The 25455-nt window shown below is 43.1% G+C and overlaps 1 protein-coding gene across 1 annotated transcript in view; it reads right to left on the reverse strand.

Moving 5' to 3' along the window:
• Positions 1-1720: 1720 nt before the first annotated feature.
• Positions 1721-25455, reverse strand: part of LTK (leukocyte receptor tyrosine kinase) — a 104240-nt gene continuing 80505 nt past the window's right edge. The window contains 17 exon segments of the mRNA XM_086614181.1: positions 1721-2497; positions 3238-3328; positions 3695-3829; positions 5288-5389; positions 6005-6097; positions 8744-8841; positions 11291-11420; positions 13948-14012; positions 16412-16502; positions 17326-17512; positions 18175-18285; positions 19063-19215; positions 19718-19816; positions 20349-20531; positions 23942-24098; positions 24636-24697; positions 24700-24766. Of these exon segments, the coding sequence (XP_086470307.1) occupies positions 1721-2497; positions 3238-3328; positions 3695-3829; positions 5288-5389; positions 6005-6097; positions 8744-8841; positions 11291-11420; positions 13948-14012; positions 16412-16502; positions 17326-17512; positions 18175-18285; positions 19063-19215; positions 19718-19816; positions 20349-20531; positions 23942-24098; positions 24636-24697; positions 24700-24766 (2601 nt within the window).

The following is a 25455-nucleotide window of genomic DNA, read 5'->3' on the forward strand; positions in this document are numbered from 1 at the left end:
ACTATTCATTCTATAGGAAGCTATAAGAAGCTTGGAATAGAAACAAAGTCAGACCAACAAAGCATAAACCTGGGCTGAAGATACATTTCACTCAAGATGGATTCAAACTCTTCATTCTGTGATTTTCTGTACCATGTCTCAGTGGTGTCCATCCCTGAATGATGCAGAGGACAGGACGTCAAAGCAAACCCTCTCCTGCCAGCCCACATCTTCAGACTGTACTTGCAGCTGATCACTAAGCATGGAGCTTGTACCAGAGCACCTCTTCCCTCAGAAAGGAACCAGACGGAGTCTGTATGGCATTACACCGTACAACTTGATTAGATACGAACACAGCCTGTGATTTGCCACCATAGGTTGACAGTGCAATATTTGGGAGTGGGACAAGGACAAACTGCTTCTGAGACGTTCAAGCTGAATCCATGTTCTTTACTTTTTCAGTAGCCTTATTTTGCAAGCTTTAACAAGTAACTATTAGTTTAGATCCTAAGCAACAGAAGAAAGCCTTAGAAATGAACTGTCTTCAAAACAAACACAACTACCTTTACCAGCAAGTCCGTATGCTTGGAAGGTGAGAAGAAATGATGACCTGCTCAGGTGTGTGAAGCCAAGTCATGATTTTAGCTTTCAAAATGGTTGAGCTGTTTTACCTTCCTGCGTAAAGGGCACTGTAAGGTGGTGTTTGTATGTATGGGGTTCCCCTTCCCTCTGCCCCTCCCTTGCGTTACTTGGTCTCTACCTCAGAGGAGCAGCTATGAAAACCAAGAACTCCAGCGTGCCAAATGCTAGACAGTTACTTGAGAACCACAGCTTAATGCTTATCAACATAGCACGGGAAATTACTGTTGAATATCGAGGTACTTACAAAAATGAAGTTCATCCCAAGTAAAGTCCATTAAAAGGTAAAGACGGTCCATTTCTCATCACACTACGCGGCTCACCCTTTCTTGGAAAACCACCTGTCCCTTCCACACTGGGAGCTGTGAGGAAAGCAACACCGGGAGGCAAGCAGCATGTTTCCTTCTAGTGTTCAAAGGGATACTCTCTGCTCCACCAACTATTTTTGTTTTCAATACTAAATTTGTTTTCAATACTAAATTTGTTTTCATGGCACATGCTCAGAGGAGCCTGGATTTTTTTCCATCCTTCCTGCTGCTTCCAATTTGAGCAGTAGCTTTGTTTTCATGTTTTTCCACAGGGTCTGCTAAAAAAACATGTAAGTGTGGCTGCTCTTTATTTACTTCCCTTACAGTGCATGAGCATCATTAGTATCAGTACTGTAAAAAGCTCTCAGGAATATAGCTGCCTTTGCAAATTTGTTGCTGCTGGCACAGCATGCATTTTTGGTTTCTTCGGTCAGAAAGCAGCGCAGTCTGTGTTGGTCATTATTTCCATCCAAATGCTGCGCTTGGATGGTAAGTCTGTTTCTTTTCACCTGAGCAGATTGAGGAGGGGTCCTTTCATTAAGCAGTGTGTTCTGAATCAGCAGCAATGCCATTGCTCTCCACTGCTAAGCTGGTTCAGTGGGACACATTTGATGGACGGAGATAGAAACGCAACTGTCTTTAATGATCTGGGGACACAGCAAGTAGAAGGAGGAAGCAGAACTCTGCTGATGTTGAAACACCACCCATCTGAAGGAACTTCAATGGAGGAAGTAAGTGAAATAGGAAGCAGTCCTTCCAGACACATTCCCTGATCCGTGGAAGAACTGCTTCTGTTACACCGGAGTAACACTCAGGTCATCTGACAAAGACAGACCAGAGTCCCTCTCTCTTGATGTTTTCTCTGTTTTATAAAAAGGCTTTTCATCTCTATGCAGACTGGAGGTCCTTAGCACAGCTGCTCTGACCTCTGCCAAAGCTGATGGCTGGTGGTCAGTGCTACAGCACAGGTCATCATAAGCATAATTTACATTGCCGCAGGGGAAAGTCTGGAGTTTCACCAGTTCAATTCCACCGATATCCAGGTGAGGGCAGTTGCTTCGACTTGGAGATGCTGGAGATGCCCGAGAGCTAGGAGAAGAACTGCAATTCCCATCAAAGCCCGAATCTTCCCGCTCTGGAGTTGCTTTGAGCTTAGAGCTGGGGCTGAAGTGACAGATGTTCTCTAGCACCCATGATCCATAGGTTGGGTTCCAAAGATTTTTTGTTTTGTTTTTAAGTCTGTGGGTTGGTGGATTGCTGTGCTCCGACTTCTGGTTTGAGGTCTGCTGGAACCAAGACTCACTGTTGAAATTGCTAAGGCATGGCAGGCTGGGCCCTCGAGCAGTCCGGTTGCTCAGGTTCTCCACCAGTAGCTCTTGTGGACATTGAACAAGTTTATGTGCAGCATGGTGGGAGGCCAGCGTTTTAGGCGTCATCTGAGGTGTGAGAGAAGGGCTTACCAACAGGGGCACTATCCCACTGGAAATGTTTGGGCGCGTGACCATACTCCCTTCATCCTCTGGTGCTGGGCCACACTCCATGGGCAGCTCAGTGTTGATCACATCAGGGTCCTGAAAAGAGAGACAAGAATCTGTCACACTCCGAGCATCTCTAGGGTGACTGTCGCACCTGCGTTTTAACAGAAGTACAAGACCGAAAAAGCTTTTGGCAGAGGCTGACATCAGGTTTGGGCATTAGTCCTGCACATCGTACAAGGTGCTATGAGCCATCTGGATATCGCATGCTGTTAGGATTTGCAAAAATGCTCTCTCGTTTATGGACTTCCTCTGAGCAGAGGCCATGCTTTATTGAAATGAGTGGCTAAGCTGGGGGTCACCAGTATAGAATTTCTCCCTCGAGAGGCTGAATCCAGGCCTGTAGCTGTATAATGCTACCAGATGATGAACTCACCTTGCTGTCTCATTCCCCACCCTCCCCACTCCATACCTATTCAGCTGTGGCTTTTCAGCAACATCAGGCAAGGTCAGAATATGGACTTTGATCTAAACACATTTCCATCATAAAATGAAGGACATTTTGCTACTGAACAAGCTGAGAGCTGAAACTATTCACTTGCACAGGAACAATATAACCTCATTTTTGTTGGGCTGAAGATGGGAGAGGGAGGATGGATACTGGAAAACCCAAATGAAAAGAGCATTTGAGCTAACAGCACTACTACAATTGGGAAAGTAATTATATCAGTCTGCCAGGACTTTTCACTTGTTTTGGACATTAAAGTTTGTGCTTTTGGATAGTTGGCATTCCGTGGATTATCATCCACCTGGATACTAAAGGCATGCACAAATACCTGTGTACAATACTTGATTCTTTCCAGGATGGTGGAAAAGTTTGGCCGATACTCTGGGCTGTGCTGCCAGCACTGTGTCATGATCCGGTACCTTAAAATAATTTAAAAAAGAAAAAAAAGCATTGATCAGGAAAGATAATTGTGTAAAATGTGTTTTAGTATGAAGCAATCATGAGTCCAGAGGTCCATGAGTGTACTGCACTCAGTACATGGCCTGAAAGAGGAGAGACGTCATTTCTGCATCCTTGGATCCTGAGCCATTAGGAGACCATTACTTAAAGCAAATCCTACAGTGCTCTAAGCTGTGTACAAGAGGCAGCGGCTCAAGAGACATTCAGTGACACCCTCCTAACACTGGGGACAATCGCCATTCCCTGACTAAAAGTGTCTGGTTGCCTTTGTCTAACCTGTTTGATATCCACCATCCCTTGGCTTGCACGAGTGAGGAAATACTTACACTGGCCCTGGACAGTTTTTTGGTGGATCCATTCTTCCTCCACTGGTGACAAATTCCAGCACTTCCTGATTGGTTTTGCAAGGGTAGGGCATGTAGCCTAGAGAAAAAATCTCCCAAAGTAGCACACCAAAGGACCTGTGTCAGAAACCAGCCAACAATACCAATTAGGTTTCATTTGTGTTCTGCAAACCTGGCACGAAGCTGTGTAGGTAACACCACAGCAACAACCTTTCAAAGCTGTAGGCCAACCACAGTAACGTGCAATTAGCATGATTATGAGTCAACTTTGGTAGAAAAAACCCGATCAATCAAAACCTTTGCTCAAGCTCCAAAACTAGCTTTGCAGAGGTTTCAAAATATTTGAGTAACTCTGAAATTGTTCCTTCTGCTGCATTTGTTATTTCTGGAGCAGGAAATGCCAGACTCCTCTTTGCTATGGTATGGTCTAACTGAAAAGAACTGTTAGATCTGGCACGGAGAATCCAACCTTACTTGGGAAGGCTTGAGATGTTTGAATCAGTGTTTGGGAAGAGGATGCTCAGAAATAAAATCAAGTGAGAGACATCCAGTGAAACCGAAAGGCAGCAGCATTTATTTTTTGTCATGGTACGGTTGTTTTCCTTTTTCTACATCCATGGGTCAGCTAGGCAGTGCCACTGAAAATAACGTGTGACTTAGACACTGGGGAGTAAAGATGGTTTTGCCAGGACTTTGGCAGGGTGAAAATTTTAAGGATCACTATTTGCTGCAAAGGTGGAAGGAATTTCCAGTACACACATGTTACTTATAGTAGTCTATCACAGGAACTGTAGCACTTTCCTTGAAAATATTTAGTACCGGCTGCTCACAGCTAGGCGCTGATAAGCAATCCCTTGTCTTCCGGCATCACTGACAACTTCAGGAAACTGGGTCAGTGTGGCATTTAAGGGAATGTCTCAGTACAGTATATTGAAGAATCTACTGTACAAGGAGAGAGGCGTTGTTAAGCAACTGGAAAGCTTCCATTCCTCAGCACCTGTGCATGAATATGCTACTGTTGAGAGGGTGCTTATTTTAAAGGAAGATGAAGTTACATGAGGAATCAATATATAAATACAGTTTCCTCAGCATCCAGAAAGCACTTCTGATTAAGTCTACTGTTATTTTATATACAACAGAAAAAAAAAGTATGAAAGAGTAATCCTGGGTGGCGCAGAGAGAGTCATTTACAAGGTATATAAGCAGGCCTTGTCACTGACCGAAACTGAGCGGCAGATGCTGAGGGTTGAGGGAAGTGTCTGATGGATTTCTAACTGTGACTTCTTCAGAATCGAAACTGCTTTCTCTTTTCACTTCTTTATTGCTTTTATATGATACTCTACATTTATTTATAGTGAATTTTTATGACCTCCATTTACATTAGATTTTTTTAATTCTTATTCAAAATGCTTTAGCCATGCTTCTACTGAATGCAGAGGGAAGACTTCTAATATTTTTCTGGTAAATTCTGTCATTTTTAAGGTTCCTGCTAAGGAGAACTATATTTTTTTTCATGAGCAGTACATTTCTTGACCCTTACCACTGAGTAGCAGAAGTGATTAAAAGACATGTTACCAGCTATCAGTCTTGGAGGTGAAAATGCCCTCTAGAAAAGCTTCTGGTGGCATCCACTTGACAGGAAGCATGGCTCTTCCTCCCTTGCGGTAGTAACTTGCTCTGGAAAGGATAACATGCATGAAGAACGTCACACAGTCAGAAAAGGCTCAGATACATAAAAGGTCTTGTCACCACAGCAACAGCAGCTGGGGATTGCATGTGGCAATGGGGGCCAAGTGAGAAAAAGGAGAAATCATCAACACAAATAATGCATTCAAGCAGTATTTTATATCCTCTTTGCAACTGGGATGGAAACTGAGGATGTTGTAGGTGTGTAGCTGAAGACATCAAATTTGCTGATGCTTTGCACAGGGTGCTGATGCAGCAAGTCTTCTTAACATCATAAACTGAGAATTATGGTGGGTTTTTTTGTTTTGGTTTGTTTTTTTTTTTAAATTCAAGATTATTTATGATCAACTAGCTAATAAATTTGCCTATTCACTGTCCATGTGTGTTTGCAATGTTCCCTGGGCCCAGTGTGGAATAAACAGTTGAAGTGTATTGGCTAGCAGGCATAGATGTGTTAATTTGTCTGTTAACTCCAGTTACTTAACTGGTAATCAAATTCAGACACATAATGGATGGTTTCACTGCTTCAGATTCCATGAGACAGTTCAAACTGGTCAAAATGATACTACTGAGTTATTCACAGGACTGTAACGGTCTTTCACTTACCTGTAAATATCCCTGGCCATCCCAAAGTCACCAATCTTGGCTATTCGTCCTGCTCCAGTACAGGTCAAAAGGCAATTCCTTGCAGCTATATCTCTTTAAAAAAAAAATAATTATTAATTCTAATTCTAACTCTTAAGTAGCTAAAGAAATAAAGAATATTAGACCCAGTCCTGCAAGTCTTAGCTGATTCTTCTTTACACAAATGAGAAGAGCCTGACTGAAAATGAGAAATAATGCCAGCTACATTATCAATTCTATTAACCACAATTCTTAAACTGCATTACATTTTATTTTCTATCCAGCGTTTTCCAAGCAATCCCCACTCCCACCTCCTTTCACTAAGGCAGAAAACAGGGTCAGTGTCAGACCAGGTACAGATCCAACCTCTTTTGCTTCAACAGCATTATGACAGGTTTCTTTCTTGCTCTATTATTTTTTTTTTTAAGAGTGGCATTTCAGCAATGTCTCCATTGGTAACAGATGTGATGCTATTGGGTAGTCTTAGTCGACTGCTTGAAAAGTCAATGTAGGACCAGACACATTAAACTGTTGCTTTGTTGCTTCTGGATATCTCCTGTGGAATCAAGCAAAGCTACATATGGGAGCAGCCATTTGCTGGGTGCAGGTTTAGCTTGTGACAAATGGCGATGACGACTGCATGGCCAAGACTGAAGGATTTGTATTCATTTTAAATAATGTGTTCGGAAAAGGAACTCATTAAAAATCATAGCACTATGGGGGTCCTGTTGACTGCCAAGAAATATGAGCTCTTTGAACAACTCATATGTTTCTTCCCACTGCCAGCCTTAAAAAGTTCCTGAGGATTTGGAAATCAAGCTCGGCTTTCTCTTCTATCATCAGCTGTGACTCCTAGATGACAAGATCTGCCTTTAGCGACATGTCCACAACCCCACTACCCTACCTTTTTCCCCTAGGACACTTGTTATCTATAATGATAACTTTCTTCCCTTCCCTATTAACTCTGCCCAGTAATACTGCCATCATTAACAAATACTAATACAGAACCTGAACTAAATTCCTTCTATACTGATTTTCTGAGTTGTTGACTAAAAGAAAACAAGTCCATTCCCAGTTGCTTATATTAGATATCTAACAGTGCAAAAACTGATTCAGAGAGTTTTTTTAAAGGTAATATGCTGCTGTTAAAAGAGTCAAGCACTAGTTTCTTCCATTTCTCTCCTGAAATGGAGATTGGACTTGAGCAATAACAGCTGGCCTGTCCATTTGTTGACATAAATTTTAGAAGCTTTATGTGATGACTGCTTGGCTCAGTGGCATACGATAAGAAAACCAGGGAATATCTAGCTGACAGGAGAAATGAAAATTAGTTTTATAAAACACTTGTGGAGAAAATTTCTGTTGCATTTCAATTGGACTTCTTGCAGCACAAGCAAAAATTGGCCCTTATCATAAATAGATCAGGGTGGGTGGAGGCTGATGAAGGGTATTACTATTACAGTAAGGATTTTTAAAAAATAATGCTGTAGTGATTAACTCTGAAGTTTCCAATTAGAATAATGATCCTCTCATATACTTACTAAGAGATCCAAGAATCAAAACTTGCTGCACACTCTTACTGCTTTTTTTTAATGACAGAAAATTCTAATCTCTTTTTCAAAGGAACTTATTTATTGTTCCGGTATAAAGGAGACTGAAAACCGTCTCAGATGCTCTAATCATAAAGCCATAACATATCCCATATCTCAGTCTTGTGGCTTTTTGCTCTGATTGCAACTTGCCACTTGTTTCCCTCAGTTTCTCCAGTCTCTCCCCACTCTCGCCTAGCTCTGCCTCTTTGCCCTGTGCAATGCCACGCGTACGTACCCGTGTGTGTGCATGTGGGTGCATCAGTTGCCGCTTGCATAACCGCAGGCTGCGCGTTGGTTTAGTTAGAGCCTGCGTGACCCTCTGTGCGGGCCCCTCCTTCCCTTCGCACACAAGGGCTGAACTCAGCGTGGAGTTCATACTCAGGAAGGAATTCAGTTTCGTCCTATGCCTGGGAACACTATGAGCTGGAACAGCTCTTAGTCAGAAGCAGAGGCGTCCAATATCCAGCTGGGAATTTTAAAAGGCTACCTATAATAACCTTTACCTCTTCTATTATATTTTATTCTTATTTGAAGCCTGCCATATCAACACACTCCTGCTCTGCAAAAGAGGAAAACAGGTACGAACAAACACAGGCTCCCCAAGACCACACCGCAGTTCAGCCACTGAGCTGGGAAGGAAGCCTTAGAGTTGTGTTTTTTTTTCTCCTATTATCCCTGTTCTACCCTTCTCTAGTCAACTACTCAAATATTATGGGCTGTCCTGTGCTGATGAGATAGGGAAAACATTAAGTCAAGATAGGGAGCTCAGAAAAGAGAGAAATCGTACCTTACTGTCTTACAAGCTAACACAGAGTGACACTACCATCTAGTGGACCTCAGGGCTAATCTCAAATGCGTCTACACGTTGTAGGTACCTGAAAATTAACACTTGAAAACATTCACTGCAAACAGAAGATTCCTTTCTGCCCAGCAGTTCAAGGAGCAGTGCAGAGCCTAACTTCTACCAAAAACCAGTGAGATCACCCTGGACATCTGAGCACAGGCCTGTATTGGTAGAGGACATCTCTGCCTCTCCTCTGAAGATTAGTTCTGTCTAATCCATCAGAAACAGAAACTGTGTGAACTTCAAGCACCTTGAGAAACATCAGAAGGGACCATTTCTCCTCACCTGTGGATGAAATGATTCTCTTCCAGATATTTACAGCCGCAGGCAATATCCCTAGCTATGTTCAGCAGGTCTTGCATTGTTAGCGTGGATGGTTGATTCTGGAAAAAAGACACACAGAAAATGGTAAGGGAAGAATAGTGGAATAGAAGAATAGAAGAATAGGGGAATAGAAGAATAATCAGAGAGGGGCAGAAGAAGGGAAAGGGAAAGACATATATAGAGGGTTGGGGAAGAACATAAGCAGAGCAAAATAAAGATTTAGAAAATGAGTAAACTCTTGTTTAAGCCAAAAAACTTTCAGAAGATTTCACTTCTGAGCACAGTGCATGAGTGCAAGCTGGTGAGAGATTACTGGCCTGGCCTGAATAGCCTAGTAAAGGGGGTGGGAGAGAACTATTCCTTACTGGAGTCAGACTTTGTGAAATCAAAAGAGAAGCAGGTTTAAAAGGCGAGATGGGAGAGAAAAACCCCCACCCACTTTTAAACAGTGAGTTAATAAATTATCAACAGAAATTAGCACATGAACTCAGAGAGAGAGCAAGGATGCACGAGTGCACATCTCTGCACCAGCAGTCAGCATTCATCAACTTATCCGTTCTTGTGGAAGGACAGAGATTACCCTCAGGACCAGTATGCCAGAAAGGCATGCTTTACCACAGGACTCTGGGACTGGTACTAGCCCTTCACCATCTGCACTTCCCTAAATAAGAACAATAAAGAAGTCTTTCTCCAGGACTCCTGCTTATTTTCATCCTGTCATTTATTTCCCCGTAGGGAAATTTCCTCGGTGTTTCTCCAGGAGCTTCTGTATTGCTCTCAGGAAGGGTGGGGAGAAATTACTACACTGCTGGTCAAAAGTCCAAGAGATATTAAATAAATTGTTCTTCTTAATGCTTTTATTTATTTATTTATGGATGCTGTTATCACTGTAATTTCTCATGCTCAAACCACATAACATATACTACAGCTATTGAGCACTATTTTTACGGGCCAGGCAAATTATTGTACAAAGCTCTTGGACATCTGCCAGGGAGAATTACTGTAGTTATAAAGTAGGCATTTCTGGAGAGGAAACAAAGAGCAAGGAGGAGAAATATAACCACAGACTTCCAGACCTTATCTCTGCTTTGGGATCCCTCTGTCAGAAGACTGTGAAGGACATGCATTTTCTCTGCAGTAAGGGAAACTTGTCATTAAATAATGATGGGGCTAGTTCTGTTTTCAGAAAAGGTGTACAGGGACATTTTTTTGAGGACTAAGGGGACTTCAACTATTGTATTTGCTGTCTGCTAGCATACCAGCTAACACAGCAGCAGGTTTGTTTTCACATGATATTTAAAAAAAAGATAACTGTTCTTTACATTACAACTATACATATTATTCAAATAAGAGTATTTATTATTCTCTGCTGCCCACAGACTTTATCTCTTCACAGAAATTGTACTGCTTTCACTATAAATGCCAAAAATTAAGATATACAAACTCCTCCATCTGGGTGCTGTTATACCACTGTAAGTGCATTTAATTAGTATACTTACTCCTGTATGAGGAAGAGATTAAGCTCGATCTTTAAACAACATGTTAACACCAGCATACTAGTACATACACATAAAACTGTATTGTCATAACTATTTGGAGTGTATGTGTGTGTGGAGGAGAAGCTGTGCAACTGCATCTTGTGGTGTAGGAGTACATGAGGCATCGGTCAGCCTCCTCCTGCCTCTGTAGGCAGCCAGCACAGGCATCACAATATAACAACAAATAATGCAGAATCAGTCCTGACTCCTCTTCTTTTTTGTTTTTTTTTTTTTAAAGTCTCCACTCAAGCAGAGATATACACTTGTTTAACAGAAGCGCCCAGGATCGCACTGTTAAGAACCAAGAACACATATCTGGAATCAGCTATTTATTGTAAGAACATTGAAACTAATTAATTCCAAATATTCACTGTACTTGGTTGGCATCGATATAGTATTAGAGATCAGAGATAATTTGCAAAAACCCACATGACAGGTTTTTATAGAGGTGGGTTTTTTTTTAACAAAAATATTTGACTTGATAATTTCACTTGCATTGATTTAAATCCCTGTCACAGTGCCACATGCAGGCTCAGTTCTTCAACTGGTATAAATTTGTGCATCTCCATATGGTGCTGATGCATGCCTGCTGAGGACCTAGTGCTACAAATTCTCATTACTGCATATCAGTTATAACTTCAGCTCCTCACACACCATCACAGAGCACAGAAAACAAGGCAGACATTGAGGAAAGAAAGCCCCTTAATTTGTAGTCCAGTCGACAGAGAACTCTGGAATGACAGGACAGGATTTTACTCTTTCCTCCTCAGTTACTAATAGACCGGAGTTCTGGCACCATTTTCATTTTTTCTTTCTGACATCTGCTTACGTCAAGCAGTATCCAGAAGTTTGTAGGAACTGGGACACATACACAGCCTTGCTTGGCTTCAGTGCCTTTATCTGATTCATAGAAATAATAAAAACAGTCACATTAAAATCAACCACAAGCCTAGAAGAGATGTTATCTCACCACCCTGGGTCGATTCTGCCGAAGAAAGCTCTTCATATCTCCTCCAGCCATGAGCTCAAGCAGAATGAAGCGAGGCAGCGTCTGTAGGCTAACACCGATGCACTGCACAATATTTTGGTGATTGAATTTACTGAAAGCCAAGATTGCAGCAATATGGAAGAGAAAGACAGCATTAGTACCTGCCCAGTATCCATCACACTCACTGTGCCTTGAGCTTTGACAACCTGGATTGAAGCAAATCCTGATGCAGTGCAAGTTACCAAATAAATTCCTACTTTGGTCATATCAAAATGCCCTTCTGGTTATGACAGTCCCAAGATCAGGATAATGCCAGGCTTTGCCCATGAAAAGCTTTCAACAGAAGGTATGAAAAGCTGAAAGTAAAGCACAGCCTTCTGTCTGTGAAGAGAGAATTTAATGGACACACTGACTGAAAGATGGGGGTGATGTAAGAGAGAAAGGAAAGTTAAGCACTTCAAACATGGAAATATTATTGCATTTGTGGAACAAAATCCTGACTATTGAGGATTTTAATTCAGCATTGATAATTTTAAATATACTACTGTCCAGTTTGGTGGACTCAGTTCAGTATCTGGTCTGTTAAAGAGGGACTCAGCTAATACCTACTGCGGCAGCTGCTTATGTGATGACTTTCTGCCTCTTACAAAATAAAGCTGAGATTGTCAAGAAGCTCAGTAAGTCATTAGAAAGCAGTATCTTCCCTTGGATTGTGACTACCTGGATAATACAGGAACTAAAAACGAAAAGGAAGTTGGGGAAGAAGAAAGAGTCATGTGCCACTAAGTGAATCAAAGCACTCTGTAATTGATTGAAATTGCCTTTAAAAAAAAATCTGTGTCAGTGTTACCTCCTGCTCAGCTGCCGAAGTTCTCGCAGACTTTAGGAAGTGGCAGTTTGTCATGAGATTCATTCTTTAATACCAGAAAAACAGCATCTAGGTATGAGCTGGGCCAGATAACGAGAGGAGGAACTTCATGTTGCAAAAATTAAAAATGCATACATTCTGATCACTGACAATCAACTCTGACTGTATTATTGTTTTAAAGTCTATGACTATACTGTTGGTTTAAGGTTATGGATTTGGGTTAATAAAGTAAATTCCGAGACTGGAATACTTAAAGTACAGGTGGTAATAGGAATGGCTATCTGTTATCTTTTCCAGGCAGGTTTTATAGATCTCATAGTTCACTGTCAGAAGGCTATGTAGACATTATAAAGGTTCTGTCAAGCTTGCAAAGATACCAAAAGCCAGAACGTATCTAAGAGAAGTGGCCACACTGGGAGAAGGGCTGTGTTCCATCTGTTGAAGCTACACACATAGAGCCCTATTCACTATCTTATCCCTGCAGAGGTTTCAGAGTGTCCCACTCAGCTATTTTTGTGCAAAGAAAGCGTAAAAGCCCAGGATCTTGACTGCAAAAAGCATTTACTTACGGCAAGCAAGTCTACAGACAGGAAAAGCAAAAAGGCTGCATGTATGCTTAGCTACTGACTGAAAGGAGAAAGCGTTTCCCGTTTGTGGCTTCTTCAGCTGCAAAACCTGCTCTTACAAAAACTCTTATTTGCAAGAGGTAATATAGTTTAAGCGCTAGCATCCAATCCTGAAAGCATACATCCCTGGCACACAGCTTGTGTTGTACCACCTTGGTGCTAGTCTTGCAGAGGCTGAACTTCTGCATCACTGCATAGGTGGCTCTAATCTTTACCTTTCCTATTGCTTTCCATTTCATCATTGAAAATTTATTTTTGAGACATGATTTATACTTAGTGAAAGGGTAATGGAATTCTTTGAAAAGGAAAACATTTCAAATGCAGAACATGTTTGTACAAAAATGTGTCTTTTTACTCCTCTGAACACGATGAGCAGAAATTTTTGTTGAGATATTTTACTGGTTTTGGGTAGGATAGAGTTAATTTTCTTCACAGTAGCTCATATGGTGCTATGTTTTGGATTTGTGATCAAAACAGTGTTAATAACACATTGATATTTTAGCTATTGCTGAGCAGTGCTTATACAACGTTACGGCTTTTCACACCACCCCACCAGCGAGTAGGCTGGGGGTGCACAAGACGTTGAGAGGGGACACAGTTGAGACAGCTGACCCCAACTGACCAAAGGGATATCCCATACCATATGACTTGTGCTCAGCAATAAAAGCTGGAGAAGAAGAAGGAGGGAGGTCATTCAGAGTTTGGCATTTGTCTTCCCAAGTCACCGTTACGCATGATGAAGCCCTGCTTTCCTGGAGATGGCTGAACGCCTGCCTGCCCATGCGAAATAGTGAATGAATTCTTTACTTTGCTTTGCTTGAGTGCGCAGCTTCTGCTGTACCTGCTATGCTGTTTTTATCGCAATCCATGAGTTTTCTTGCCCTTCTAATTCTCTTCCCCATTCCACTGCTGCATGGGCTAAGTTGCCTACTGGCATTAAACCACAACAGATGTGCATCTCCGTTACCTTGTTTGAGATGATCAAGTAGCTGAAACCAGTAACTCATATGCTACTAAAATGCCATCTGGTGAAAAATAAGGCTGGATTTCTTTTCTGAACGCAATCAAGTGGATTAATGATTCTTATTACCTGCATTACTCTTTTTGCCTCTGCCCACTATCAGCATAAAAACCTTAAACTCTACCTGATAATCAATGCTTCCATCAGGAAATCCATTTCATCCTGCTCAGAGCAGACTTCTGGCAGGGTCTGTTGAGAGATAAAGACAGTGAGGACCATCCTGCCAAAGAACTGAGAACATTTAGGTGACCACCAAAGGAAAAAGAAAAAAAAAGAACAGAACAAGCACGTAACGTGAATGAATCCAGGAATCTATGAGGAGGAGTTCCTATTTTCAGTGTCCAGTTTATTGGACTGCATGTGACCCATTTGGTAGTTAAAGTTAGAACAGGAAACTGGTGACCTACTTGGAGATTTTTTGTGTGCATTTAACTATATGCAGTGTTCTGGAGCAAAATAGCTTCAGGTACACCTCAAGACAGACACTAGGTGGGGAATTACAGACCTAGTAAACACTTTAAAATGACAGATGTTAATTTATTCTCCCTTTTCTATATATCCACATTGCAGCATATGCTTCCATGTTGTATGACACATACAGCCAAATGATTTAAAAAATTGGGTCACATGGCCTTACAGCTTTGTCTCCTGCCAGCAGATTTGGGCAGCATTTGCCCCTGATAAACATGAACTGAGAGCGCAGGCAGCAGTAGAAGCAGTGCCTGCTGCTGTGCCCGCTGTTTTAACATCACAGGATGGTTTGGCCACAGCTGTGCATGGTGCCTGCTGCCAAACTGCATGCAGAGAGGTGGGACGCTTGCTGCTCAGTGTGGTGAGGCTGGCATGGAAACAGTTCTTGTCGTCAGTAGTGTGGGCTACAGAAGACAGGGTTGCATTTTGCTATCTCAGATAAGTCATTACTTCACACAGGACAGTGCGGATGATCTATTAAATTGGCGCAATACCCACAAACAATACGTGGAGTATGTTGCAAATCTATTTCTTAATTTATTCTCAGTCTGCACCTACTTCTTCTGCAAAGTCAGCTCAGGACTGCTACGCTCCATCATGAAGCAAGGCAAGCACGGTCACAGCTTGGGCCCCATGGGTATTCTGACAGTTTTCAGTCAGCAGAACAGCAGCTTTTTGGTGATGTTACAGGGAACTGAGTGAACAAGTGGGCAGGTGGACAGACAGCGCCCTAACAAGTAGCCATCATTGCTGAGACTTTCAAACTGGTGACATCCTCATTGGGTTATCACAACCGGACAGCACACCAATTTGCTTCTGTTTGCCACTGTGCTGTGGTGCTTCTTCCAGTCTGGGCAGTAAAACTGGGTTCAGCAGTTAAAACAGCTTGCTAGTGTCTGTTCTGGGTTTTCATACATATTCATTCAGTGGCACAGTGAAGTTCATAACAAAATGCCATAATACATGATCCTTTTTTTTTTTTTTTCTTTAAAAAGAGGTTTTGAAAGACTGGACAAATAACAATATAACTTATTTTTGTTAAGGAAATCTACATTTTGGCTTGAACTCATAGATTTGGTTTGCTGAGTCACAAGCTTATAAAAGAACAAAAGCAGGCTATGAGTATCCTTAACTTCAGGGCTGAGTAACTGACAAATCTTGAGGCAACAGCAGTAATTTCACCGAAAACCAGTCTGTTATCTCTGGCTATTAATGACATGGAAATCAGCATGATATCATAATATATATTCATAGCATCATATTTAACACTGTGCAATACTAAAAGACTACCTGAAAGTTTCAGATATAGTAGACAAACACTACTCTCTGCATAAAGGAAGTGTAACTGAGAAACAATACAATTTTTGAAATAAGGTAATGTCATGTGAAAAACTTAGGAGAAAGCACTCAAAATCACTGAAATGGTGAAGTAATAATATATACACATTACTATAAACGTTTACTGTTTGCTGTCACATAAATGTGTCATACTAATATTTGCCAGGGCTTTTTTTTCTTTATACAAGATTTAGAAATCTCCTTCTAGTCTACAATGCCCCTTGTTGCTATTTTTTCCCCTTAAGTTTCTTTTTTTTCTTGGCTACTCAGATCTATAAATCATTAGGGCAGAAAAACTGTTGTGACAGATTCTCTGCTGGAGTGAATTGATGGTTCTGTGTTGATTTCAAGGGAGCTATATTTATTTGTGTGATAGAGAACTTGTTATTTTTTTTTAACTGATAGTATTATGCAGTCTCTAGGTGGCTAATTCACACAACCTTCTGTCTAAGGGCACTGGTTCTATCTCTCCTGAGCAATGGGAGTGGAACCCACAAAAGAGATTCTCTTTTTTAGATTCTTCTCCTAGTTAGATCACAAATTACAGTCACTAGGCATGCAGCAAAGACAAATGCTTTACTTCAACCCGCTGCTAGTGCCATACAGCTTAAAAATCAAAGTTTATAATTCCTGGATGCAGCAATATGTGGAAACCTGCATCATAGACATGCATATACCATTATGCATGTGATGAACGTGAATCTCCAACTGGAATAGAAATAAGATAATATGGCTCTTCTGGGTAATTATTGTTGTATAAGAAATTTGTCGGTACTGACCTTGATAGCCACTTGAAGAGGGTTGGGATCCCCTGCAATGCCTACCACGGTTCCCTCATAAACCTCACCAAATGCACCATGTCCTAGTGCCCTGGAAGGTAAAAAAGAGAAAACAGATGTTACTATGCCTCTGGATCCAGCATTGGCTGAGCTCTTCATCCAGAATAGGAGTAGAATCTTCTGTAAGAGATGGAATCAATAACAGTGTGTTTTTTCATCTCAAAGCTTCTGAAAATAACTTTGCAGTAGTTTCTGTCACTGTCACTAAAGCATGAAGGTTGGATCCTTAATTGTTCTGAACAAATAAAGCAGCCTGCTCAATCTTAGGTCCCTTTCACCAAGTAAGGCAAGAAAGAACTGGAAAACGACAGAATAAGGTGGCCGCAAGCTAATGTCTTCAGGAGATGTGTAAGACAGCACATAAGAATGATTAAGTTTTTCCTTCTGAAGTTTACATAACTTTGTTCAATATCATCTGGATGGTATAGAGCCAAAGAGCAACCTAGCATGTATTTCCTTGTAACAGGAAATGCTGAAATAGAAATACTGCTATAGATTTGGAAGGAAGTTACTGCCAGGTGGCAAGTGTAAACCAGCACATAGTACAAAAACCACAGAGGTGAAATACCCTATGCTCTGTGTGGGAACATGGAACAGGAGACTCATGAGCTTACACTTATGCTTAAGAACTTTATGGAATCAAAATATCTTAGAGAACATAATAAGCGTCACATCTGTCATATTTTGTCTGGCTTGAACTAGGTGCTTTCCAGTTAGTCAGACATGTGGCCCTCGTTTTCTTGTCCTGGATACTTGATGATGAGTAAAACAAGCATGCGAGCCCCACCTCTGCCCTCGCTTCAGGCTGCCTTTCCCCTCCCGTGCCAGAGTGCAACCCCTGCCACAAGCCTTACCTAAGCAGAGAGATGTTCTTCCGTGGGATCTCCTTCAGCTCGCTCAGAGCAGCGGCCTTCCCTGCGAAGCAGTAGTTGGGGTTGTAATCTGTCATAATGGCTGACGTGCGGATTTTGCTCAGTTTATATTCTGGGCTCTGCAGTCGTGCTCTGGCTCCTTCCAGCTGCTGCTTCTTAAGGTGATAAACTGGGGGTGGGGAAACAAATGAAAATACAGAAACAAGATCAACGCCCAGAGAGAAAAGACAATGCTGGCCACACAGAACAGAAAGAAACCAACTCCATAATTCTAAATGCTCAAGAAGTATCTTTAGCTCCGCAGTATCAGGATCTTCTCCATGCTTTTAATAGGGTTTTAATACTGGATATGCAAACCATGTTATTACTGCAGAGTCCTAATCACCTGGGGGCAACTTAGGTTTCCTCTGCTTCTGTGTACATCGGCTGAGGAAAGGCTGCTCCACAAGACACCTTGCTGGCATCGAGTCCCAAAAAGCATACATACCATCTCCCTGAATGAATTACATGTTTGATTGCAGACTGTGACTTCAGCCTATGTAACAGTGGTTGCTGAAGAAAAGCCTGCTAAGAGGGCTTTCCAAGCTCTTTTCTCCGTAGCAAATACCAGGACAGAACAGTCCTTATCCTTTGGGACTACGCTCGTGCCTAGCTATGGTGTGTGGTGATGTTTTCTATCACTTCTTTATCCTGGTCCCTCTGATCCACTTGAGAGACCACAACACTCTGGCTCCAAGCATTAAAAGTAGTAGCATGCAATTGGGTCATATCCTTTTGTCTAATTTAACTGGGAAAAGCCAAGTCAAAGGGTAAGGAGTAAGTATTTCTTACTGATAGATAGGCTGCCACAAGTGAGGATGATTCCAAGCACCACAATCACAGCCACCACAGCTAGGAGGAGTGGAAGAGGCAGGTGTCCCTCTGGGATAGGACCCTGGGGCACTGGAAAAAGAAAAACAGAGGTGTATAAATCAGAAAAAAAACCAGACCTGCTGTAAAGTATCCCTCTGAAGGTTGCTCCTATTTCAGAAAACAACACAGAGATCATGGCCAGACCATCTTATAAAAATTACAGCAAATCCCTCTACAGCCCTGGAGGTTGAAAAAAAAAAAACAAACCAAACAACAAAGCCAACAACAATATAATTTTAAAAACTTTGTGAAGATAAAAAACTAACTGATAAAACACAGATTTCTTTTCCATTCTTCATTTTTTTATGAATAGGTAACATCACTGCTCACAAGTTAAAACTGTCTACAGCCTTGATGCTTTGGAGTCCCAAGAGACTGTGTCAAGAAATAACAGTGAATACCAGGCGTCAGCTGAACAGGCGCAGTGGGAAACTGCTGTGAAAGGAAGTAATTTGTGGCTGAAATAACTCAGCAGCAGGTGGTATAACATACCAGAGAGGTATTTACACTTAAATATCTGGTACACTGTGCCCATTCAGGACATTTACACTGTGTCTCTTTACAGATATTTTACCTTCTACCTAATCCAAACCTGAATGTTGGAGATGGTGACAGAGATGCAGCTCAGCGTGTAAGGAAAGGACATCAGGAATTTTCAGTCCTACATTTGACTGACATTTCTCACAACATTGTGTTCACTGGAGCCACAAGCTGTAACTTGGGGAATTGACCATGAAAAAAGTCAGGAGGAGAGACAATACAAAGAATATCGACGTTATCCAATGAGGATAAGACTTCCCATCTTACCAGTGCAGGTGACATTGTCGTTGGCTAGCACAGCCCCCATCTCACATTGGCAGACTGGCAGGTTTGTGTCAGGATCCCGCTTACAGTTGTCTGAGTGGCAGTGGCTGCAGTTAAGATAGATCTGAACCTCCACCTCACCATGACTTTCCATGGCTGAACAAGGAATCAGAAACAACAGCAGTTTTTCCCATTTTGTTCCAGTAAGGTAAAAAAACCACAAAACCCAGCAGGCACCTATGACTTTTTGCCTCTGCAGGACAGCAAATAGTCCAACACAGTGTGGACATGTCAGAAATCTGATGGGGACCAGAAGGAAAGAAAGTATTGGGTCCAAGAAGGTATTGGGTCCCTCAAGCAAACAGAGAGGTCTTGAAGTTAATTGACCTGGAAACGTCTGGGACTGAGTATGTGCAGTTGAACCTGATGACTGGTCTCTCTCCTGGCTTAGAGATTGAGAGGAAAAAGATCCCAGAGCACTACAGAAATATTTAAAGAAAGGTCCACAGCTAAGTATCTGCTCTGCAGAGTGAAACATGCCTGAATGAAATGCATAAAAAGCAAAGACAGGAGGAGAGGGACCAGGAAAGAGGAAATAGAGAGGAAGAAGGAAAAAGGAGGAAGAAAAGAACTAAGAGCAATAAGAAGTATATTGTACCTGCCAGGGGATGCAAGAAGATCTCTCCAATGGGGTTCACAAAAGAGATGCCATCCTGCCCACTGGCTGTGATATCATCATTATCGGAGGCATGCCCCCCTGGGGAAAGAAGAGTATGGCTAGCCGAGCAGTCCTGCATGTTGCAAAAAATGTGATGCCTCTGAAGTGTTGCATCCATTCCTGGCTCTTATCACCTGGAGTCACTCTGCAGCCTTCCAGGGATACTTGTATGTACAATGTCCTTAGTGAATACATGCTCACTTGACCCAGCCAGTACCAAGGTTAGTGATGTGACTTATTCCAATGTAGGTTTCTCAGTTCAGCAAGGTAAAAATATATTTGCTTTAAACAGAAAAAAGAAATGGAACATTTTCCCTAGGCAACGTGGGAACGAATGAAGGGGTGATCCAGCACACCTTCCAAATATTAAATCATGTAGAACATATCTATAACCTTGATTGCCCCAATTAAAGAGAGATAACAGAGAGTAAGGTGAGTTTCATACTCTTCAGCTTGAAGTATCTGTGAATCACCTGTTGCAGCAGTGCACCTCTGTACTAACAGCTCTAGCCCGTAACTGCAGGTGCTCTGAAGGTTGCAAAATTAGACAGCATGACTCCAGCAGACTTACCTCTGTAGCCTCCGCCTCCTCCTCCAGAAGTACAAGCTCCTCCTCCCCCGCCAAAACCACCAGAGGTGGCCCACTGGAGCTTGGCTAGTGCTTGAGAACAAGCTTGACCCCCTTCTCCACCTTCCAGAAGGGACTTCCCAGCCTGAGGAAGCAGACTATCACCTTGCCAGCCACCACCTCCACCTTCAGTCAGAGAGTGAGAGAACAAAACGAGAACAGGTGAGGGAAGCACAAGCAGAGGAAAGTAAGAGATCTACTGTAGAGAGACAGAGATTGACCCTTATTAATTTCTTAAGTGCCTGGATTGAAGTTAACTCTTTTGTTAAGGTTAAGAGAATACACAGACAAGCTCCTTGTTGCCAACATGTGCTGGGTTTATGTGGTGGGGTTTTGGTAGCAGGAGAGGGGCTGCTCTCTCTGTAAGGAGATGTGAGAAGCTGCCCTGGCTCCAAAACCAGTCAGACCCATCTCTGGCTGGGTTGGACCCACCTCTGACCAGGGCTAAGCAAATCAGCCCTTTTGTGAATGACATATTTAAGAAGGTGACAAAGAAACCTGTGCCATGTGGGACCTGCAGTGAAAAGAGGGAGGAGGAAGGGGGCTGGCCCCCTCTCCAGCCTCCCGTGTGGGTGGCTGCCCATGTTGGGCTGCTGCCACTTGACTGGTGATGGCCACGGTGGCACAGCTTGGAGAGCTCTGAAGCACTCTGCTCCCAGGGTGCCCACTGGGCGGAGTTCATCCTGCTGGGACTGCTGAGGTTCGTCAGGCTGGTCAGGCCCAGGGCAGCTGCAGCAGAGAGAGGACTGAGACCTGAGAGAAACGGCTACACAGACACCGAGGTCAGTGAAGACGGAGCAGGAGGAGGTGTGCTAGAGCTGAGATTCCCCTGCAGCCTGTGGTGGGACGATAGGCAGCCCCCCTGCCGCCCATGAGAGACACAGAGGAGCAGAGATCTACCCACAGCCCGAGGAGGACCCCACACTGGAGCAAAGATGCCTGTGCCCAAAGGAGTTCATAGAGGACTGTCTCCTGTGGGAAAGGACCCCATGCTGCTGGAGATTGGCAGTGGAGCAGCGATGCATCTGCAGTCTGTGGGAAGGGACCCCATACTGAGGTGGGTGGCTGTGCCCTAAGCCATGACTTTGTTGGGAAAAGCCAATGCTGGAAGAATCTGATGGGTAAGGACTGGATTCCATGGGAAGGACTCATGTTGGACAAGTTCGTGGGGGATTTTCTCCTGTAAGAAGGGACCCCATGTTGGAGGGGAAGAGTGTGAGGAGTTCTTCCCCTGAGGGGGAAGAAGCAGCAGAAATATCATGTGATGAACTGACCTGCAACCCCCATTCTCTGTCCCCCTGAGCAGCTGGGGGTAGGATGTAGAGCCAGGAAGAAGAAAGGGGTAGGAAGAAGATGTTTTTAAGATCTGATTTTGTTTTTCATTATCCTCTCTGAAGTAGCTGCTGACGAATTAAATCGATTTGTGCCCAGGCTCAGTCTCTTTTGCCTGGGACCATGGTCAGTGGGTGATCCCTCCCTGTTCTTATCTCAACCCTCAGGCCTTCTGTTACGATTTTCTCCTCTCCACCCCACTTGGGGGGAGGGGTGAGCAAGCAGCACTGGTAGCTTAGCTATCAGCTGGGCTAAACCACAACACACAGATAACAACAAAGTGGAAATCTAAAAATCTAATGCACAACCTGTGGTACATGCTGCATAACCAGCACCTTAGCACTACTTTCTAGTGGCATTAGGGAAATAAGGAGCCCACTACTCCCCTTCTGGATAACTGGTAGGTCTTTAAGCCATGTGAAATGCTGAGTTCCCCCAAGGAAATAAAAAATAAACCGGATTTCCTCATCTCCCTCTAGTGGCCCCTCTATAAGGCTATTACAGCAGGAGATGGAGAACCATTGAATTTTTTTCTCTCTTAGGATTGGGTTCTACGATTCTAGGCACAGCTGTTACAAGATTATAAATAAGCTTCCATTTTTGGTATAATTCCCATACCATCATTCTTCTTGTTAGAGTTTCAGAGGAGTAACAGGGAAAAAGTCTTCTTTTCAAAGGCCATTGTTACAGTGTGCAGGAGTGGGCTCCATTCCCCTAAACATCATTTTCACTGAGTCATTTCACAGAAGAGAGGAGTCCTCCTACGGAATAGCCTCTACCGGAGCACTCATCACCTGTCCTATGCATTCTCTTTTGTCTGGTGACACACTGTATAAGAAGACATCTTTGTCATGGTTTGATATGGAGGGGGTGGGGGTTCTGGTGGCAGGAGAGGGGTTTTGCTCTCTGTGACCTCCCCGGTTTTGGAACCGGGTTAGGCTTAGTTCTGGCCACCAGATCAGACTCCCATCCCCCTCGGGGTTGAGCCAATAGGGCGCCTCTGCGAATTGCCCTATTTAAGTCGGGATGAAGGAACCAGAAAAGGTGCTTTGCCCAGGAGTGAGGAGAGAAGGGAGGAGGGCACTGCCGCCCCCGCTCCCTGGCTCCCGGCCGGGCAGCTGCCTGCGTCAGGCTGGCGCTGCCCACAGAGAATGACGGCGGCGGAGCCAGCTGGGGAACTCAGGGGCACCCCACTCCCGGGGTGCCCACTGGGCTGAGTTCACCTGGAGAGGACTGAGATCTGAGAGAAACAGCTGCATCGACACCAGGTCAGTGAGGATGGAGCGGGAGGAGGTGTGCCGGAGCCGAGTTTCCCCTGCAGCTGGTGGTGAGATGGCAGGTGGCCCCCCTGCAACCAGGACGGCCTCGGTGGAGTAGAGATCCACTCGCAGCCCATGGAGAGAAGATGCCTGAGCCTGAGGATGGTCATGTTGGGATGCATGACAAGGCAGAGAGGCATCTGGAGTCTGCGTGACGACCCACGCCGGAGCGAGTGGCTACAGCTCCCTAAGTACCCGAGACTGTGGTAAAGCCCACACCGGAGCAATCTGTGGGGAAGGATTGTCTCCAGTGGGCTGGACTCACGCTGGAGAAGTTTGTGGATTTTTCCTCGTGGGTAGGGGATCCACTGGAGCAGGGGAAAAGGGTGTAAGGACTCCTTCTCCTTTAAGAAAGAAGCAGCAGTAACAGCATGGAATGAACTGACCTGCACTCCCCCAGTCCCTGCCCCCTGTGCTGCTGGGGGGAGGAGGTAGAGCCGGGAAGAAAAGGAAAGGGAGGGGGAAGGTGTCGGTTTTAAGATCTGGTTTTGTTTCTTTCTGTTCTTTCAAGTAACCGGTTTTGTTTCCCTTTGTCCTTCTAAGTAACCATTAATAAACTGTTTTGCTTTAAGAAAGCCCAGTCTGTTTTGCCCGGGACCATGGTTGGTGGGTGCTCCCTCTGTTCTTGTCTCAACCCTCAGTCTCTTTATTTTTTATTTTTTTTTCTCCTCTCTACTTTACTGGAGAAGGAGAGACTGTGTGAGTTTTAGTTGCTGGATCAGCCTAAAACCACGACAATCCTTTATAGACTACCACCATATTTCCAACAACTACCGCCACAGAAAAATTCCAAAAGATCAAAAAGAAGCTCCTCACTTCATGCCTACAGAACAAAATGTGTATTCAGCCATCTGATTCAGATCTTGTGTGGTTTTAGTGTCTCACCTGCTGCTCCAGTCCTCCCACTGACTCCAGGTATTGCAGTGCTGTTCTCAAATTGCTCCAGGGGTATGTCATCCAGGGAGCTCTCCTGAGCCTTCAGGTAGGCTTTTCCTCCTCCTCCTGCTGCGATGAGCAAAGGTTCGAAAATCCCATCCTTCTGCTGGAAAACCCCCCATCAAACATCAGAAAAACTTCACATCCCTTGGATATGTCAACGCACATAAACTCATAAAAAAGTGTGAAAGCATGCCAAAGAAGAGTGGCCTGAGGCCAGGGCAACGCTATTGCTTGTTTCCTAACTGCATTCAAAAAATGTTTTGAACAGTGCTTCTGTGTACAAAACCTAACTGTTTAACTGAATGCCAGGGTTCTCCTTTTTTGGTAGGACTGCTGCCAGTATTAAAGTAGGATCCTGGTGTGATTCCCAGACCTGAGCTGTTGAGAACTGAGGAACCAGTTCAGCTAGCTTAGTGACAGCGACAAGTATAATCAAGGATATGAAAAGAGATAAAGAATTTAAATTCAAAAAAATCAAAGAGAAATGGATAAGGAGGGAGAGTGAGAGAAAGAGAGGAGAGGGAGACTCCTTTTTCATCATCTTTTTTCAAGAACTGATTATTATATGCCATGATTGACAATGAAAGCTAGTTGCTCTGCTGGACACTTCTCAGGCAGGATGCAAAGAGGAAATACTTACTCTAAAGATGTAGGTTGCTCCTCCTCCACCCCCACCTCCTCCAGCCCAGTCCTTCAGGTCCTTTTTTTTTTGTAATCTTCTTCAATGAGCGATGACTCCCCTAAGCAGATCTTTTGGGTTTCAGAATTGCCCTGAAAGGAGACAAGAGACACACTCAGATATCAGCAAAGTCCAGTTCTTGAGAGTTGTCTGCATATCTCATTATAATAATATTGTATTGTTTGAGATGTATAATCAGGCATACATAAATCAGTATACATATGATTTTTGTGGAAAGTGAACTCTTCTACAAGGACCAACAGCTGAGGGAAGGATCCATTATCTGTGATTTGCAAACTCACATTACACATGCAAGTAAAAATACAAATGCTCACAGAAAAAAACAAAGCAATACAGCAATAACTCATAATTGATATCACATAACTCATATTTTGCATATTTAGAACTTTTTATACGCAAGAACATTTAAATGTGTTGAATTATGTATTAATTCTCAGAACTTCCTTAGTGCTGTACTTGTTAGGTATTTCTTAATGTCATAAACACATACAGCAGACAGAAATGACCTGCAAATAGTTAAGAGCGAACTACTGACACACCCTGGAACAGAAATCTGGAGTCTCAGCTTCCTACTCCTGCTAAATACTAGAGAAAAGTGAAACAGTTGAAAAAGTAATGATTGTTTGGTCATCTTAGATTTTACTTTATTTTTTTGTGACACTGAGTTCCATGAGTTTCAATGACTTTGTAAATCTGCCCAGCTTCACTCAGGTGATGAAGTCTGAATGCTATGTTGTCTCAGTGCAAGTGAAATCCCTAC

Source organism: Tauraco erythrolophus, chromosome 6, assembly GCF_009769465.1.
Source record: "Tauraco erythrolophus isolate bTauEry1 chromosome 6, bTauEry1.pri, whole genome shotgun sequence".
Classification (NCBI taxonomy): Eukaryota; Metazoa; Chordata; class Aves; order Musophagiformes; family Musophagidae; genus Tauraco; species Tauraco erythrolophus.